Source organism: Myotis myotis, unplaced genomic scaffold, assembly GCF_014108235.1.
Source record: "Myotis myotis isolate mMyoMyo1 unplaced genomic scaffold, mMyoMyo1.p scaffold_m19_p_19, whole genome shotgun sequence".
Lineage (NCBI taxonomy): Eukaryota > Metazoa > Chordata > Mammalia > Chiroptera > Vespertilionidae > Myotis > Myotis myotis.
Window position 1 is genome coordinate 37,531,137 of NW_023416323.1, and position 19,319 is coordinate 37,550,455.

The 19,319-nt window shown below is 56.9% G+C and overlaps 1 protein-coding gene across 10 annotated transcripts in view; it reads right to left on the reverse strand.

Annotated features, from left to right (window-relative positions):
• The window catches only part of NLRC5 (NLR family CARD domain containing 5), a 76,486-nt gene that overhangs the window by 35,291 nt on the left and 21,876 nt on the right, over positions 1–19,319 (reverse strand). For 8 of the 10 annotated variants that reach the window (XR_004973575.1, XM_036345425.1, XM_036345423.1 and 5 more), the window contains exons 2-19: positions 18,764–19,011; positions 16,713–16,830; positions 15,393–15,699; positions 14,615–14,674; positions 13,924–13,992; positions 11,091–12,765; positions 9,663–9,746; positions 9,437–9,520; positions 7,925–8,008; positions 7,726–7,815; positions 7,063–7,122; positions 5,653–5,715; positions 5,069–5,152; positions 4,113–4,196; positions 3,127–3,216; positions 1,849–1,917; positions 1,034–1,102; positions 186–269 (exon numbers count right to left, since the gene is read on the reverse strand). Coding sequence is in view for 9 of the 10 variants with exons in the window: in XM_036345425.1 (XP_036201318.1) it covers positions 186–269; positions 1,034–1,102; positions 1,849–1,917; positions 3,127–3,216; positions 4,113–4,196; positions 5,069–5,152; positions 5,653–5,715; positions 7,063–7,122; positions 7,726–7,815; positions 7,925–8,008; positions 9,437–9,520; positions 9,663–9,746; positions 11,091–12,765; positions 13,924–13,992; positions 14,615–14,674; positions 15,393–15,687 (3,044 nt within the window). In the remaining variant the exon portion in view is untranslated. The remainder of the gene's footprint in view (positions 1–185; positions 270–1,033; positions 1,103–1,848; positions 1,918–3,126; positions 3,217–4,112; positions 4,197–5,068; positions 5,153–5,652; positions 5,716–7,062; positions 7,123–7,725; positions 7,816–7,924; positions 8,009–9,436; positions 9,521–9,662; positions 9,747–11,090; positions 12,766–13,923; positions 13,993–14,614; positions 14,675–15,392; positions 15,700–16,712; positions 16,831–18,763; positions 19,012–19,319) is intronic. The other 2 variants (XM_036345427.1, XM_036345429.1) reach the window with 2 other exon arrangements.

Sequence of the window (19,319 nt, forward strand, 5' to 3'; positions counted from 1 at the left end):
GGTCAGGGATGGGCTTCAGGGGGAGTCAAGTGTGGGGGAACCTATATTCTAGGGGGAAGAGGCACACCTTTCACCAGATTCTCTATTGCAGCAGGAGGTCCAAATCTTAAAAAGCAAAACAAAACCCAGCTCTCACTCACTGCTTAGCCCCACCCACCCGCCTTCCGACAGACAGCGCCACTCACTCGAGGTGGCCCAGGCGACAGCTTCCTTCCAAGGCCTTGCAGAGCTGCTCCAGGTGCTCAGCTTGCAAGCCGCAGTGTGTCAGCCTGCGGAGGCAGAACCACAGCCCTGCAGCCCCGCCACAGAGGCCAGAGCGGGCCTGGCCCCAAGCACACAGGCTTGCAGGAGGGACTGGGGCAGACGCATCTGGCACCCAGACAGACAGACAAAGAGGGACCAACACATAACACACAGACATCACACACAGGCAGAGGAAAACCGGAGTCAGAGGCACAGCGAGAGGGACACCAAGATGGACAAAGAGAGGAGGAGAGAGAGAGAGAGAGAGAGAGAGAGAGAGAGAGAGCAGATGCACATGCACACACACACACACACACACACACACACACACGTGCATGTGTGCATGGTGCCGGAGGAGGACAAACAGACAATGAGAAAAGGTCCACAGAAAACCAGACAGACATGATCTGAGAGAGACAGACAGAGGGAGGGAGAGGCAGATGGACAGAGAAGAGAGAGGCCAGAGGAGAACTGATGAGCGTCCTGGGGGGCTGAGCTGAGCTTCAGGGCCGGAAAAGAAGGGGCTGCAAGCCCCCCATGCTCTCTGCCCAGAGTTCCCACACCCCCTCAGCTGCTGGAAGTTGGGGGCACTTAAGGGGGGGCTGGTGGGGAAGGTGACTGTGGAGGGCTGGGCAGGAGAGTGGGAGGCAGGGAAGCCAGGCCCCAACTCCTGGCTAGAGCAGATCCTGTCATCCAGGGAGCAGCTGGGGCTGGGGGCCAGGGGCGGGCTTCCTGCAGAGGGAGGGAGGGAGCCGGAGCCACACCCAGGCCCTGCAGGTTGTCACTGTACCTGATCCTCGGGGAGCTCGGGGGCAGCTCAGAGGACACGCGGAGCGTAAGGCTGTCAAGAAACGCAGCTCTGGAGAGACACACACCAGGCCAGGCTGAGCAAACGCGCTTCCCACCATGCAGTCTCCACCCAGGCCTGGACACCGCCAGACCTTGGTTCCTCCAGGCTCCTCTGTGTCCTGGCTGTGTCACCTGGGACAATCACTTAGGCTCTTACTGGAGAATGTACGTGAGTTGCCTTAGTTTGGTGCTTGGTGCTCCATTAACCTTGGCCGTTAGCATCATTAATATCCTCCCCCTCATCATCATCGCCTTCAGAGATGCCAGCCTCAGCTTCAGGCAAGCCTCCGAAAGCTCAGACCCTACAGAAGACCTTGCAGGTGGACACTGAGGAGCACAGAGCTGAGTCTCTGCCTATGTGCTGGGCTGGGGGCAATCCAGGAAGGCACCCTGGAGGAGGCAAACACTCTCTAAGGGTCCTTGTGCCAAAGGAAGCCAGAAGTTCTGGCCAAAATCAGACGCGTAGGCCAGGCAATCCTTGGGTTCAGGCCGAAGGGCCTGGGTCTCTCTGGCTACCCTGCGCCTGCCCCAGCGAGGTGCCATCTCCATCTTGAATCACAGGGCTCTCTTCAGGCGCCACTAGGGGATGGCACAGCATCTCTCCCTTGACCCTCCCCTTAGGGCTGCATCCCCCTCTATGCCCGCTGGATCTTGCTGAGCCTATGTGAAGCAGTTGAGTGGCACTGACCAGCTGTGGGAGCCTGGGAGGGGGTGGCCCTGGCCCAGGGTGAGGTCGGGATGGTGTTGGGGCCCTACCTCTCCTGGGTCCTCTCCTGCTCCTCCAGTTCTGGGGCAAACGTGAGAACCACAGTTTTGTGCATGAGGCTGCGGAGAGAAGAGAGGGAGGAGGCAAGAGGCTTATGGAGTTCCTGCTGCGACGGATCATTTTGTTTTTGTTTTTTTGTTAATCCTCAGCTGAGAATATTTTTCCATTGATTTTTAGAGTGGAAGGGAGGGTGAGAGACAGAGAGAGAGAGAGAAACATTGATGTGAGAGAGGTTGCCTCCTGTACGCACCCCGACTGGGGCCAGGGGATCCAGCCTGCAACGGGGTACATGCCCTTGACCAGAATCAAACCCTTCCGTCTGCAGGCTGATGCTCTCTCCACGGAGCTAACTGGCCAGGGCCCGGGTCATTTTTTAGCCTGACCTGGAGAAACCTCCTGGTTGCCATCCCCCAGCCTCTAGCTGTGGTCACTTCCTCTGACCTCCCCTGACCCTCTGAGCTTCCCGGGTCCTGAAGTCTTTCTTTCACAGATTTCAAACTATCATCAGCCCTCGTTTCCGGGTACGCCCTTGAAAGAAAGCCTCAGTGCTGTGGTCTCTGTGGTTTGGGCCTCGGGCTGAAACCCTCCCTCTGTCCACCGGTGGCACCTGGGCTGAGGTTGCTTGCCCAGCAGAAGGAGGTCACTGCCAGGTCAGGGCAGACATTGAGAATCCACAGGAGGCTGTGACTTACAGTCCGGCATCCCTAACCTCGTCTTGCAAACCGAATGTATATATTTTTTTATGTATATATTTTTTTCTCATTATAAAAGTCCCACTTCATCCCTATGTAGAACTTAGAAAATATAATAAAGTAAAAAGAAAATCACTCCCCGTCTCTCCCACGTATCAATGACCACTGACTACATTTGGGAGAGGGTCCTTCAAAATATTTTGCTTTTTAATGCAGTGAATGTTCTTTTCGTTTTTCTTTTTCTTAAAAATGGGATTAAAATGACAAATTTTCTTCTAAAAATCAGGTTTTCAAGGGACAGATGCTGCAAGAGTGACACAGTGCGGGTAATTATTGGTGGGAACTGGTGTTCGTTATACCACGCTCCCTACCTTGGAGTATGTTTGAAAAGCTTTGTTAGAAAAATGCCGCATTAACATGCTTATGTGTGCTGTCTGCACCACTCCATACTAACCCTGCAGCCATATCGTGGTTTTGTTAGGTCCCTCCCTCTGGAGGCAACTGGGACCCGGAATGATGGGAGGAGCCAGAGCTCTGGGCTGGAGGAGGGCATGGTGACAGGCGTCCACGGCTCACCTGATGTGCAGGTCTGCCAGGTTCCGGCACGTGCTCACTGCCCTCAGCACCCAGGGCACCCCCGCCACCGAGAGCCCGTTGTCACTGAGGCTGTGGAGAGGAGGGGGTGGCAGCCATCAGCAGGTGGCTGAAGTCCCCAGTCCCCTCCTCCTGGCTCAGCCGCTGCCTGCCTGGCCCTCTTGGGGTGTCCTGGGTCCTTGGCCAGGGGCTCTCAAAGGATTCCAGCTCAGGTGGATGAGCCGAGAGACGCAGGACCCCACCCCACTCAGAGAATCAAGTTCTCCAGCTGACTGACCAGAACCGACCCACGGCTTTCGCCCCTCGGAGCCTCAGTGGAGATGCTCATAGCTCATAGCACCATTCTAAGCGCATTTAACAAGTGGGGAAACGGAGGCTGGGAGACATGAAAGTACTTTCCCAGGGTCACAAAGCTACCAAATGACAGAGCCAGGATTTCAATACAAAGCCAAGGTTCCACATCAGTTACCCAACCTCAACACCCCCACCCCAGCCCACATGCTAAGACCCAACACAAGCCACCCAGGCAGCACCCCCACTTTACCGTGCCCCACAGCTCAATACCCTTTCTTTCCATCCCACCACCCCCACAACCCACCCCTCACCCAACACTGTACCTCCAGCCTCACACACCACTTCCCACCCCACCATCCCACCCCAACACCCCAGCACCCACCCATCCCATCCCCCAACGTTGGCTCAATGCAACACTCCACCCCACCTCATCCCACTCCACCAGGGCCTGTTGTAAGGACAAACTAGAACATAAGCCACTGAGGTACAAGGGACCCATTCTACCAGGGGTTTTCATAATTGGCTCATGTCAGAGGCAAAAGCAGGGCATGGTTGAGCCACTCGGACTTTGCAGGAGTTTGAAGAAGGCGGGGGTGAGGGGCGGTGACGATAGGCATGGGGACCCGCTGGGACTCTCGGGGCTCTGTTACCCAACAGTGGGGTGGGCCACTCACTCCAGCTTCCCGGCGATGCGCAGCTGGGGGGCAGCCTCTGCCACCAGTCGACAGCCTTCGTCCTCCAGCTGGTTCCCTGAGAGGCTGAGACAGAGGGGCCCTCTGCATGTGCTGCTGGGGGGTCCCTCCCCAGCCCTCCACATGCACACCCCCCCTCATTGACTTCCAGCAAAGCATCATTCAGGTAAGTGATCCTTCATAATAATGAGTGTAAAAGACTGTGTACGACCTGCCAGGCACTGTCCTAGGGGCCTTTGCAATGATGGCATTTTTACTCCCCCTAACAACCCTAGGACGCGGGCGCTACTGTTACCCTCATCTTACTGATGAGTACGCTGAGGTCAGACTGGTTAGGGCAGTTGCTCAAAGGCGGACCTGTGGTTTGAACCCAGGCAGCCTGACTTCACGGCCCTGCCCTCAACCACTAATTTATGCCACAACCTACACAAGTACTTCTGGTGACCAGCTTCATGATGACGGGGGCATATGACCTGCTCTGGGGTCAGGGAAGGCTTCCCTGATGTTGGAGCTGCAGGCTAGCGAAACTAGTTCAATCAGCAAGGGGCAGAGAGAGATGGGGCCGGAGGAGCAGTACACCAAGGGTACATTTGAGGACCGGAAAGGGAGCCTGCGTGTCTGGAGGGAAGACCGAGCAGAGGGCGGGGTCAGATGGGGTTTGGGGGTTGGGAGCAGGGTTCCGGATCACACGGGGTTTTAGGATTCGGGCTTCATCCTGAGCAGCAGGAAGGAGTGAAGGGGACAGGCAGGAGTGACACACAGGTCACACCCTGCCAGGTGGAGGTGGCCAGGTGGAAGCAGTAGCTGTTATATAATAGCTTCCCCCAGATCCTTAAGGAGGCATCTTCCCCGCACTGTTCACCCCAAACGGAGGCCCTTCCTACCCTGCCCTGCCATGCCCTCCCGTCTTCTGCCCCGGAGCGCCCCATGATACTCACTCTACTTCCTCCAGGAGGGGGACTTCCCGGAGCTGGGCTATGAGCATCTCCACATCCCTGATGGTTAGGCAACACTTCTGCAGCCTGGGGTGACGCAGGGGGGAGAGGGGCTCAGGGCAAGAAGCTGCACGATGCCTCCTCCAGCTCCTGGCCCCGCCACGAGGCATGGGACCTGGGGGAGCCAGGAGGCTGACAGACCTGGTGTTGAATCCTGGCCCTGCTTCTCAGTTGCTGGGTAATCTCGGACAAGGCACTTAAGCTATTTGAGACTCAATGTTCCCCTCTGTCAAATGGGAACAATAATGTGGACTTTGCAGAATTTGCAAAAGCATAACAACGAGGTGATGGATATAAAATACCACCGTGCCCAGCACACAGCGAGGGCCCATTAAATGACAGTTACTGTTGCCGTTGTTGTGCCAGATGCTCCTTGTTCAGGCCAGGACGGGTTATTCATGTCCTTTCCCTGCCCCAGGTCTGCTTTCCCCTTTCCCCTCCCCACCTCCCTGCTGCACCTCCCCTGGGAAGACACCCTCCACCCATATCACATCCCTCCTCCAAGACCATGGATCCCATCGAGGTACCTGAGGGCCAAGCTTCTGCTCTGAGCCTCTTTCTGGCCGGCGTTTCCCCGTAGGGCTGGGGATCTGGCAAGAACAAGTCCAACATTGGCCTGGGCTGGGGAGCTCAGGCTCTGCTCTTGGCTTCTAGGGGCTGAAGACTCCTTAGCACGACCCACAGTGAATGAGCAACAAAGCCGGCTGCTTGGAGGTGCTCACGGCACTAGGCAGCGAAGCAGCAGGAGCAGGCGGTTTGGAGTGAAATGGAACCTTTATTCAAATGCTGACTCTGCCATAGAGAGCTGTGCGGCCCTGGGCAAGTCACTTCACCCATCAGAGCCTCCATTTTCTCTTTTCTGACATGAAATGACAATTCCTGGCATATAGAGTGACCGAAGGACTGAATGGGGTGACCACAGGCACAAAAGTGAAGCTCAGCAAAAAGCAGCCGCTGTTGTGTAAGGGGCCATGGTCTCCACGTGTAGATGTACCATCCGCGGTTCAGAAGGCCAGGAACACGGGCCATACGTGAGTCAGGCTGTGGAAAGCCATGGCACCTCCAGGCTCCCTCCCCCTGGGCCAGGGGAGGGCTGGGGCGGGAGAGAAGCTGGGAGAGTGTGAGCCACGTTTACACTGACTTGGAGATCAGTGCCATCCACAGAACTGCCTGGGGTGATGGAAAGGTTTTGTACTGGGCCCCTCATGGTGGGAGCCACTGGCCTCCTGAAACGTGGCTGATGTGAGTGATGACATGAAATGCCCATTTTACTTTATTTTAACTCATATAAGTTTAAATAGTCACATGTGGCTAGTGGCTACCGTACTGGGTACCACCTCTCTGGACAGTCGGGGTGGGGTGGGGGAGAGAAGGACAGTGGTCCTACTGAGTCACTGTATGGGTGAGGGGACGTGAGGCTCAGAGCCGGGGAAGGACTTGCTCAGGGACACACAGCGTCATCTGTTTCGGAGTTTCAGCTGGGAGTGGTGTGGGGAAGCACCGTCCGAATGTTCTTTCACGGAAAGGCAACTTCCCTTCCGTTGGCCACCCAGGGCTGGCCAAGCTGGAACCCATGCACAGCTGAAGAGCCAGCACTTGAGTGCCAGCTGGCTGCCAGCAGGGTTCTAAGCATTAATGTATTAATTTGTTTAATGCTCAGGACAACTGTAAGATGTAGGCACCATAATTGCCTTCCCCTCTCTCTCTCTCTTTTTTTTTTTTTTTTTTGCAGTTTGGAGACTTTCCCCCACCTCCACCCCAAGGGGCTGGCTCACTCTGGGAGCGGAAGTCCTTTGCCAACTCTGAGCAGTCAGTCACTTCTCAGGGCAGCAGCAGCAGCAAGGAGGCTCCCCACACCCCAGCTCTCCCTCAACTCCCTTGGCCACCTTTCCCCACAACTGCCTGGGCCCAGACCAGCTCCCTCCCTAACTTCTTACCCAGGTAGCTCCGCAGCTGTCTCTGTGGGCGGGGAGAGAAGGATGATGAGGTCCGCCTCCCTGCAGGGCCAGACACCAAGCCATGAAACCCGTGGGCTGGAAACCAGCACCTCACCCGCTCCCTGCGCACCCCGTGCAGTCCCAAACCGCCAGAGGAAGCGGACTTTGTGATTGACAATCACAAAACCGGCTAAGGTGCCCCAAATCAGACATGTACAAGGGTGACGATGCCCTTGCTTGATGAACCCAGTGCTTCAAAAAGCCAGGAAAACAACTTTTACGAGAGAGATAATAGAAATCAGGAACGCACTGATTTTATAGGAGTTCCTGTGTTTTGGGATTAAGAGGCATAACACTGAACCTGCCCGTGATCCAACAGGCAGCGCTGGTTCAGCACCACGGAGAGCGATACGCGGCGCCTCATTCCGCGCTATGCCTACACTTCCTAGATTTTTTTTTCCCCTTTCGTCATTCCTTCATCCCTCTGTTGGTCCGTCCATCCATCTTCCCATTCATTCACTTGTTGAGTACCAGGTACCAGGCCCGAGCTAGGCTCTGGACACACCGATGTGAGTAAAACAGACTCAAGCATGGACGTCTTGCACACTAGGGCTTCCTCTTTTTCCTAGCCCCTCCTCTTTTCTCAAGACGCCTTCTGCTCACCTGACTTGCAGCATCCTGATAGTCCGGCACGTGACTGCCACCTCGGTCAAGCCCAGCAGGGTCGCCATGGAGACATTGTTGTGGCTCAGGCTGCATGATTGAGGCAAAGGTGTCAGGAGTGAGTCCCCCATCCCATGGGCCCCAGACCTTTGCTCTCTAAGGTCGGAGGGCGACTCAGGCAGGTGGAAAGGCCGCTTACTCAAGCTTCCGGAGCGTCGGCAGGCAAGGGAGGACCTTCACGATGCTCAGCAACTCCTGGTTCTTGAGCTGGTTGTCCTGAAAGCTACAAGGGAGATCAAGTCCCTCAGCCCTGGGGTGGGGACCCTTAGAAGCTCCAGTTGGCAAGGGACGGTCATGGCCACCCTCATGAGGGAGACACAACACAGGGTCCCAGAAGGAGTTGGTGACCTGCTCCATGGGATTCAATAGGTCCAGCTAGGAGGCAAGGCCCTCTGCCGGCCTCGATACAGTCCTCATTCAGTCCCTCTGGTGGCCCAAGGGACCCAGCGGGTGGACTATGAAGGCTTCGTGAGGTGGGATGAGGAGACCCAGCACCCTGCTCTCAGGAAAATGTCTGGGATGTGCCTGAGGCTCAAGTTCATCAGGGCCTCTTGCCTCCCAGGTGATGAGTGGTCTAGGCTGGGCTGCAGGAAATGCCGCTTCCAGCCTCAGCTCTAGCCCTGACTCACCAGAGCCCTAGGCCAAGCACCTTCCTCTCTGACCTCACATGCCTCACCCATCAAATGGGACCCACAGCCCAGTCCTGCCCGGGTTCCTGGCATCCACAGCCCAGTCCTGCCCGGGTTCCTGCCTGGACTCCTGCCCAGGTTCCTGGCATCCACAGCCCAGCCCTGCCCGGGTTCCAGGCTGGAGGGACAGAACTGAAGAGTCCGCGGTGCCTTTGTGTGTGACCGCTCTGGTCAGGAAACATGTTTGGAAATGCTGAACTTGTTGACATTTACTTCTCTAATTATTGAGGGTGACCTTGATCTTTTCTTCCATCGGGCACGGTGAGCATGCATGGAGACACCCAGCAGGGGGGACAGAGCAGAGCTGTGGCCCAGCTAATGCTCCATTACGCAAGAGGCGCACCCTAGTGCTAGGCTGCACCTAGGGATGAAGGGGTGCCTTTTCTAAAGCTCACAAAGGTGCCAGCTGGCACTGGGTCCGCCCGTGAGCTGCTGAGGAGGCGCCCTGGCCCCACCCTTCTCCAGCCACTCATCACGGACACAGGTAGGAGTATGTATGTGGATCTAAGTGTGCACGTGTGTGTGCGCTGCATATATGCACACCTTCGAGTGTGCATGTATGTGGGGCATGTACTTAAGAGAGCAGACAAGTGCACGTGTGTGTATGCTTCATGCATTTGTGCATGAATGTGAAGGTGTGCGTATGATTCGTGCATTTATGTGAGCCCACAGTGCCTAACACCAGCCTACTTACTGCCATCCCCCGCTCAGGGTCACAGAAAGAGGGAAGGGGGCCTCAAAACTCAACCTCCTTCAAAACGGCCCAAAATATTGGATGAGAGAAGCCCTTGTCTGGGGTCGTTAGGAGCCTTGAGCTTGGATCCAGCCCCACCCAGCTCTTAAATTGATGCCTCCCCTCTCTGAGCCACACTGAAAAACTACCAGTCAGGGCCCACTGAACATGCAAGCCCTGGGCGGTGACCTCTTCCCTCGGCCGGTGAACCCTCCTGGAGAGCACTCACCTGACCTCTTCCAGGTGTGGACAGAGGGGCAAAGCCTGCACCAGGTGGTAGATGCCTCGGGCAGTGATCTTACTTCCGGCTAACCTACAGGGTAAGCAAAGATGGATGGGAGAAGCGGGGATGGAAGGGAGGTAGGCCCGATCTGCCCTGCGTAGGGTTGAGGGAAGGGAGGAGAGTTCTGGCATCCCCAGCGGAGGACCCCTCTCCATTCCAAGTCCTGGCTCACCCCAGCTTCTTCAGGCTCCCCATTGTCGGCAAGCTCCTGGAGAGGGCTTCTGCAAAGGCGTCCCCACACTTCCTGCTCTTAAAGCTGCCACAGGGGGAGGCAAGGTGGCAGATAATCAATGCTGGGCGGGGCTTAGAGGTCACGCCCACCCCTCCTCCGACAGAAGGAACCGAATGAATACAGTAACGTTAATAGTTGTTGCCCTAGCCAGTTTGGCTCAGTGGGTAGAGCATCGGCCTGTGGACCGAAGGGTCCCAGGTTCGATTCTGGTCAAGGGCACATACCTAGGTTGTAGGCTCCTCCCTGGCCTAGGCCCTGGTCAGGGCTCATGCAGGAGGCAACCGATCAATGTGTTTCTCTCACATTGATGTTTCTCTCTGTCTTTCCCTCTCTCTTCTCCTCTCCCTAAAAACCAATGGAAAAATATCCTCAGGTGAGGATTAGCAGGGGGAAAATGTAGTAACTGTTATTGCTGTTGTTGTAATGGTTATAGTAGTAACAAATACATATCATGGCAGAGACTGCTAACTGTCCACGGAAACCCATCCCCCGTGCATGGAGCTATACCCGGGAAGATGGTTTCTCAGCCAGAGGCGGCATTTCCCAGCCTCCCTTGCAGCTCAGTGTGGCCATATGACTACTAGTATGTTCTCACCACTGGGATGTGACTGGAGAGATGTGCCCTATTTCCAGGAATGAGCTTTACCGCACGGAGTGTGTCTAATCCATGACCTCTCTTCCCCTTCCCGCAAGCCAGAGCACAGCTAGGCCCCTGTCTCAGCTTTGACCCTGCAGATCCACATGCCCAAGGAGACGATGAGCAAGAATGGGAGGAACCAGGTCCCTGTGCGACCATGTGGAGCTGAGCAATCCCACGGACCCGGACTCTGAGTCTTCCCGGAGAGAGAAAGAAAATGCTACGGTATTGAATCCACTCTATTTTGGGGAGGGTGGGGTGAGGGGTTCTTTGTTCCTGCAGCTGAGCCCTTTCTCTAGCTGCTACACATACTGAGCCTTTACTGTGGGCCAGGAGCTGTGCTAAGTGTTTTTCATGCCTTATCTCACCTCACAACAACCCTATGAGGTCGGTTTTATTACTGATTCACTTGAGGGATGAGGAAACGCAGGCTGAGAGGTTAAATAACACTGAAGTCAAAGAGCCTGGAGCAGCACAGCCCGGATCAGCGGCTCCAGCCCATGGCTGAGAGAGGCAGACTGACAATCCAGATCCCACGACAAGAGGAGACCCAATGGACCCCAGACGTCCTGGTGAAGCACGGTGCCCCTGACTGCGTCACAGGCTAAGGGACAGGAAGGGCCCGTCCTCCCTGGTACCCACGAGTCCTACCCAGTCTCCCGCAGCGGGTCTGCCAGGTGGGTTACCTCCACTCGCCCCAAAGTCCAGGTCCCTGCACTACCCTTCCTCACCTGAGACTCTCCACCCGCCCACAGCCTGCCAAGGCCTCAGGGCAGCGGGGCTCCAGCGGGCAGCCCTCGAAATCCAGGTGGATGGGGGCCTCCCTGTGCCCCAGGACGTTGGTCAGGGCAGCCAGGTCGGCGTAGGTCAGCGGGAAGTTGTGGAAGGGCAGCTGGCAGGGAAGGCTTTGGGCCATGAGGCTGGCCAGCTCCGGCTCCCGTGTCTCGTCCACACAGCGACACAGCTCTACCACCTTGGGCCCCGTGAGCCTGCGCGTGGCCAACTTCTTCAGTGCCTGTATGACTGTGGCCTGCTTGGCGCCCACCCACGCCTCACCCCGCTCTGCCAGGTGGCAGAGGAAGGGACAGCAGGCAGAGGATGCCAGACCCGCCAGGAAGATGGGGAGGTGGTCCCAGAGGCCCAGTCTGGCTTTGGTCCGCAGCAGCCAGCGAGAATTGAGGGTGACGTGGCGGGCGAGTGCGTCTTTGTCTACCTCGGGACTGGCCATCAGATGCAGGGCAGCCAGAAACTCCTGCAGGCTGAGGTGAGTGAAGGCATAGCCCGGCTCCTGCTGCCTGGGGCCTGTGCAGACGCAGAAGGAGGTCAGCAGGCCCAGGGCAGCCCCGAAGGCCATCATGGCAGGAGGGATGTCTCCTGCAGAGAAGATCACCTTCCCCGTCTCCAGGCCCCTCAGGGCCACCTCCCCCAGGCCCCTCAGGGACTCAGCAGCCCGGTACCCGCGGGGGCTGAGGGCGAGCACCATCTGCACGTAGTTCTGAGTCACGGTGGGCAGGAGGGCCGCAGACTGGCCTGGAGAGAGGTCCGGGAGCAGATGGCGGAGGCAGAGGCAGGCGATCCGGCACAGGGCGGGCGCCGCGCACATGCTCCGGAGGTGTCTGTTTGCCCGCAGCTCCGCCAGGGCCGCCTCCCGGGCCGGCTGGTTGCTGAAGAAGCGGCCCACGTACTCCTCCACCCGCGGCCCGTCGAAGCCCCACAGGTGGATGGTGGCCGCCTCGGTGGGCAGGCAGTCCGGCAGCTTCCCTGGCCGGGAGGTGGCCATGACCCTGCAGCCGGGCAGGAGGGTCCCCCGGCACAGGCCAGAGAAGAGGGCGAGGGCTGGGCCTGGCGCCTCGGGGCCCGCGGTCTCCCCGCTGGGATGGGGGTGGAGGGCCTCCTCCAGCCCGTCGAAGATGAGCAGGACCCCCTTGGCGTTCCTCTCCAGGTACTGGAGGACGGCGTCAGGGCCCTCCTCGGGGCGCAGGTACAGGTCGAACAGGAGCTGGGGCAGCGTCAGGGCCTCCGCCAGCAGGTTGAGCTGGCGGAACTCAAACAGGAACAGGGCCTGGAAGCGGTCCAGCTGGCCGTTGGCCCACTTCTGGCAGAGCCAGCGGGTCAGCGTGGTCTTGCCCATGCCCGCCTTTCCCAGGAGCACCATCACCCTTGGCCCTTTGTCTGCCCTGGGGCCGAAGAGGTCCTGGAGGCTCACGTCAGCACCATCCTCTGCCCTGGGGCTCCCCGGCACGGCCCCCTCCTGAGTGCTGAAGGGTGCTGTGGCCCGGCTCCATTGCAGGATTGGGGGGACGTAGGCCTGGTGGAAGGTGAGGGGCTGCCCTGGCCCCGGGAGCTCGCCGCCATAGCGCTGCTGGGCCGAGGTCCTCAGCTGCTGTAGGTACCTCTTGGCCAGTTCTGCTGGGGGCAGGGAGATGGCATGAGGCTGAGACCTCCCCTCGCCCCCAACCTCATCCCAGTATTGGCTGCTGGGATCCTACAGCCCCAGCTGTGTTATGTGGGAGGGGGGGTCGCAGGAGCACCCAGGGGCTCTTGTGCCACCCAAATCCCTAGAAGGAACTGCTTCTGCCGAAGCAGACTCTGGCAGCTGTTTAACCAGGTGCGAAGCGGGGATCATGGCTCTGTGTTTGGCAACAGCATGGGTGGCGTAGTTTTCAATAAGATGGGGAAAGGGGAGAGGGCACTTCCTTTGCAACTTCTTCTTTTTGCAACTTCTTATCAGAACAACCTCTTCCTGCAATATCTGAGAACTCTGTGCCCCTCCCCACCATTTCAGTTCTGTAATGCCCAGGGCAGGGGGGGAGGGCGGTGCTAACGACCTGTAGGTCCAGCACTGACCAATCAGAACTGTGGGAACTGGGCCCCCCACGGGGCCAGGTACTGACGTTAGAACTGCTGAGTTATTGGGAAATCTGGGGTGGAACCAGAGAAGGGACTGGGGCCACTGTTGGGGGCCAGCGAGAGCCCCGGGTGGGGGACCTGAGGTAGAAGTCTATGTTATATCCCATTGGGCCTCCCAGCTGGTGGGGAACAAGGACTCTTCTGCACACCTGGTGCAAAACAAGGGAAGTTCGGTCTCTTCTAGCCCCTTGGCCAGTCCTCAGCACCCCCATGTCTCCTCCCTGTGTGCCTCAGGGCTTCTGCTTTTGGGGAGTTCTCCCTGGTATCCTGTTTACCTCTAAACTGGCCAATGAGGGCCCAGGCCTGAGGTTACAATGGTCACTTCCCTGGGACCCCTCAGCCCTGAGGACATGGGGTGTCCCTGGAAGTAGCTAAATGATAAAGCTGCAACCTGCTGGGTTGCTTCCAGCTCCTTCAGCTGAGCCATCTCTGGAGGAGCCCCTGGGCGGCCTGTTGGGGAGGCCCCTCCTGGCCAGACGCCACCCTCCCCTCTGCCCACCCAGGACCTTCGATCTGTCTTTCGTGGAAGCTTGGACTACAAGAGCCGCGAAGCCCCTGGAGGCTCGTCGGCAGGGGACCGAGTCCAGGATCTGTGCCCTGGCCCCGGTGCCATCCAATCCCTGTGTTCAGGTTCCTCCCCGCCTTGGCACCCACCGAGCTGCTGCCTCCTGAACTGCTTCCGGCGGGGTGAGGACCCGCAGCTCTGATGAGGCCGCTTGAGGCCTGGAAAAAATGAAGGAAAGCGTAAGGGGTGAGGTTTCGGGGCCGAGGAGGTAGGTACCCAGGACTGTGGGGCGCTCCGTTCCACAAAGAGGAGGCAGGCAGACAAGTGGATCACACTCAGGGTTTGAGTGAAGGCAGCTCAGGGATGAGGGCCAGGAGGGACCAGGGACCGGGACAAACAGTCTGGCTTTGTGGGGGAGCTGGGATGATGGGTTGGATGTTTCCTGTCAGAGCTTGATGTTTCTGCCATGCACACCTCTAAGTAAAGAGTCCACACATCTACAGAAATAAAGGTTCCGAACACACTGTGGACATCATACTCTGTGGTGAAAGACCGAAAGCTTTTCCTCTAAGATCAGGAGCAAGACAAGGATGCCCGCTTTCACCAACTCTATTCAACAGAGTCCTGGAACTGCTAGCCAGAGCAAGGAGGCAAGAAAAACAAATAAAAGGCATCCAGCTTGGAAAGGGGCGGGGGGCATGTGCAGGTGCATCAGGGGCAGAGGAGGATGGTTTATGGGAAATGGCTGGGACCAGCCAGCGGCCTCCTCTGGGTTTGACGTGGGAACTGAGCATGCTCACCCTCCCCCCCCCCCCCCCGTTCCCCAACCCCAGGCCTCACCGAGGTGGAGCAGAGGTTCAGGTTGGCTTTCTGCACCCATTTCCGAAGGACCGGGAAACCCTGAGAGAGAGGGGGGAGAGTATAATACACATGGGATGTGCTGGGACCAGCTCTGATGTCTGCCTCAGGGATCACCCCAAAGGGTGAGTCCCCAGCGAGGGAGAAATCAAGTTTACACTCAGCGATCTGTGGAGGGCACAGCTTGGTGATGAGCCGAGAAGGCAGCCGGGGACAGAAATGTGTGTGTATATGTAGGTTTGTGCGCGGCTGGGTATGTGTGCGCACATGTGTGTATGCATACATGCATGCGTGTGCATGTGCACACGGTGAGCCCCCTGCATTTCCTGCATGCTGCCTTGTGGTGGAGGCATGGCGTGAGTCCTCCCCATCTCCCCACAGCGCTGTAAAAGCAGAAGGCGCCCGAGAAATGCCCCGGACCTGAACAGGTTCAATCTGCAACCAGCAGTACAGGTCAGAGGGCTCTCCCTGCGCCTGCTTCTGACCTCGTTGCAAGAAGCAAGCTCTGGGGCATTATGGGCTATTTGGCATTTCCTGGCTGCAAGGAGTCACCTATTCTTTCTCTCCGGGCACCCCGCCTCCCTGGACAACTGGGATGGTATGAGGTGGAAGGTCCCCAGCTGATGTGGAGGCAGTAGGGAATTTGCTCTAGGAAGTGTCCAGAAACATGGAATCCTGTTCTTGTCTTGAGTCAATTGTGTGACTCAAGTGGGGCCCCGTCTTCCCCGAGCCCCTCTGCACCCCTTGTGCACGCCCTTACCGTCTCCATGGCCCCACGTGCTCAGCAGCTGCACCTCCAGCTCCAGGGGCACCTCCAGCTCCATGCACACACAGTGGATGAAGGCCTGCCAGGTGGCCAGGCCTTGGGTGTGCAGCTCCCTGAGTTGTAGGAGGACCCTCTGTGTGGGGTCTGGGTCCTCGTTCCTGGAGCCCAGGTCTATGTTGGGGAGGAAGAACTTCACCTTGGCACTCAGCCATTCTGGGTCATTGCTGAGCAGACTCACGAGCCAACCCCACTGGTTCTTGGTGCCCAGCCGGAAGCTAATGGGGTCCATGAGGAGCTGGCCCTGCAGGGACAGGGTAGGCAGGTGAGCTGGGGAACAAGTGAGCTGGGGGACAGGTGAGCTGTGGGGACAGGTGAGCTGGGGGGATAGATGAGCTGGGGGCAAGGTGAGCTGGGGGGACAGGTGAACTGGGAGATAGGTGAGCAAAGGGATAAGGCAGCTGGGGGGAAGCCAACTGTGCCTGTGTCCTGACTCTGAAATGGTCTAGTAACTAGACTCTAGTTCATTCCCTGTAGATGGTGTCCTGGGAATGCTTTATTCATATGTTCCCATGGACCCCTTTGTGATGCTCTCTGTCTGTGTTAAGCACTTGTCTCCCAAAATTTGTTCTCCCCTTCTTCCTCAGTACCAGAACCCCTGAAGATTCCCTGGTCATCCGGAACAGACTCTATTTCCAGCCTTCCTTGCAGTTAGATGCAGCCATGTAATTAAGTGTTGGCCAATGGGACGTAGGTGGAAGTGTTGTGTATCCTTCTTTGCTGCTTCCTGTGGCTGGAATGATGATGTGATGACTGAGCCCTGGGCAGCCATATTGGGTCATGAGGTGGAAGCCCACAGGGACTGGCAGTACTCCAGGTCGTGGCAGCTGTTTTAGACTGGGCCCAGGAAAGAGGGCAATGTGGACAAAGGTCCCAGTTGATTCACAACAAGAACGAGGAGGAAATAAATGTTTGTTCTCATAAGACACTGGGACTTTGTAGGCTGTTTGTTATGCAGCATAAACAAGCCCATCCTGGCTGATACACACTCACAACCGACCTTCAGCAAGTCCCTTCCCTCTCTGGGCCTCAGTTAGACCATCTATAAAATAGGCAGAGTAGATGCTATCTTAGGCCCTTGCTGATTTTGTGTCCATTGATGTTCACTCTCATGAATGGTGGCTAAGTGTAGGTTTGCTGTTTTGGGGACAGGCCCAGTGGGGCCAATCTGGGTAGGGAGCAGTCCTGGCAGTGGGTGGGGGAGTGAAGGAGTGAACGGGAGGGACAGAGAGGAGGCAAAGGGGAAAGATCACTTACTTGGCTTCCTGGTTCATCATAGATGCTCTAGGGTGTCCGTGGAGACAGTCTCATGGGTACCTGGGCCGAGTCCTGTGCCTTGAGCTGGATTTGCTGGTTGTTTCCATAGGGCAGGCCTCTAAGGAGAGAGGAGACAGGGTGCTGCCCACAGTATCCCAGAATGCAAGGGGAATGCTGTGGAGAAGGCACCAGCCCTTAGCCCTGCCCTTCGTCTGACCTGAAACAGTCCCCTCACCTTCGTGCACAGACCCTGCTCTTCTTGTCCCTGGACTGGCACTGCTCACCTCCCGGGGTCACCTCCTGCCACACCTGGCCCAGAGGAGGTGACCCCAACTCGGACATCCACCTTCCAGGGACTCGGGGTGTCACAGTGAGCCCTTCAAACACAGCCGACTCACTACAGCTCACTTGTTGGGAGGAAAATGGAATAATCCTCACCACGGATGCCAGCTGCCTTTCCCAATAAAATTCCAGAAAGGTCAGGATTTGCCACCTCTTTCTCATTACATCAGGAAGTAGTTTTATTTATTATTATTTTTTAACCCTCACCCAGGGATAGTTTTCCATTGATTTTTAGAGAGAGGGAAAGACAGAGAGAAACACATCAGTTGATTGCCTCCTGCACGAGGCCCAACCAGGAACCGGGTCTGGGAGGAGCCTGAAACCAAGGTACGTGTCCTTGACCAGAATCATACCTGGGACCCTTTGGTCCCGAGGCCAATGCTCTATCCACTGAGCCAAACTGGGAGCAGTTCTAAACAATTGAGTGTTAACATTCTATTCAATAAGAAAACCCAGAGGCATCGGTCCCTCGCGTCCTGGCACAAATGTGTACCGAATACAGCTGTAGGGATTTTGCCTGACAAGTTGGAATGGACAAGAGAAAAGATGATGGAAAAGTAGGTGGAAGACAAAGAAAGGAGAAGGACCAGTCTGTGCACTGATCGTCTATCTAAGAAACGTGAGGAAGGTAACTACAAAGTCCCAGGACTTTAGATAAAGCCACATAAACGGGGCATGTTCCATTTAACAGAGGTCAGTACTGCGGTTAGAAATACGGGGGGAAAAAACGATAGCCAGTTGCTCAGTGGTTAGAGCGTCAGCCCTCGGACTGGAGGGTTCCAGTCCAGTCAAGGGCACCTACCTCGGTTGCAGACTCGATCTCCGGCCCCAGTCAGGGCATGTGCAGGAGACAGCCGATCAATGTGTCTCTCTCACATAGATGTTTCTCTCTGTCTCTCCCCGTCCCTTCCACTCTCTCTAAAAATCAATGGGGAAAAAAGAAAGAAAAGAGGTACTGGGGGTACTAATGACATTTCTTTAAACAAAACTGTCAAATTCTAGCAGAAGAAATGGAGAGAGGCAAGAGTGAATGGAGAGAAAGCCTTGCTTACCACCCCGTCTCGGGAGATCCGCTAGCCCCACACTCTGACTCCCCACAGCACCCCCCCCCCCCGCCCTGGAGTCTTGGGGGCTCTGCCCAGCTGAGGTTTGGGCAGAATCCTGGGCAACTGAGTTGTGTGGCTCTGGAGTGGAAGATGGGGCACACCCCCACATTCCCCCAAGACTGACTGGCACCGCCCCTTCTCCTGACTCCCAGTGGCCCGCCCTGCTGAGCCTGGGCTCCTGGCAGACTTTGGGACAGACTGACTTGTGTGGCTCTAGGACGGGGCCCTTTTCCCTCGCACACGCCACTGGTGCAGAGCCCTCCCTTCACACGGCCAAATCTTGGTCTGCTTGGGCCTGATAAACCCTTCAGGCCTCCCCCTGATGACTCCCTGAGACCCTGCCCCGCCACAAAGGTGTGCAAGCACCCAGCTAGACGTGGTGTCCCCGGCGACATTTGCTGAGCTCCCCCGAGACCCGGGCTGGTAAAAGCCGGCCTTGGTGCACAGCTTGGTTCCTTCTCACACACACCCAGGCCCAGCAGAGGCACCACACACTGTGGATTGCTTTGTGGCTCCAAACAGGTTGTCCAGGGCCAGTCACAGGTAGTGTCTGACCTTGGCCTGCACCAGAGTCCCTCCCAAGAGGCCCCAGAACCAACATACCCAGTGGTCAGCTTCAGACAACATCTGAGCAGGGTCCAATTAGCTTCGCAAGCGGCATGTCCAATTGGAGGCACGGCACCCTGCTGACGTCTTTTCCAGTGTCCTGCAGGCGCTCACTCCACCTTAGGGCTTCGAGGCTAGAACATAATTTAGGTCAAGATGTGACCTTTAGCCTGCCCACTACTCAGGTCCGGACTCTGTCTTCTACTGCCTCCGGGGCTGCTGATTATCTGGGGGAAAGGCTAGGTCTGTGAAGAGAGAGAGAGAGGGAGCGCTCTATTTCTACAGGTAGGATTTAAAATGAAATTTAAGCCCTGGCTGGTTTGGCTCAGTGGATAGAGCATCAGCCCCCAGACTGAAGGGTCCCGGGTTCGATTCTGGTCAAGGGCACGCACCTCAGTTGTAGGCTGGATCCCTGGCCCTGGTCGGGATGTGTGTGGGAGGCAACCAATCAATGTGTCTCTCTCACATGGATGTTTCTCTCTCTGTGTCTCTCCCCCTCCCTTCCACTCTCTCTAAAAATCAATGGAAAATATCCTTGGATGAGGATTAAGAA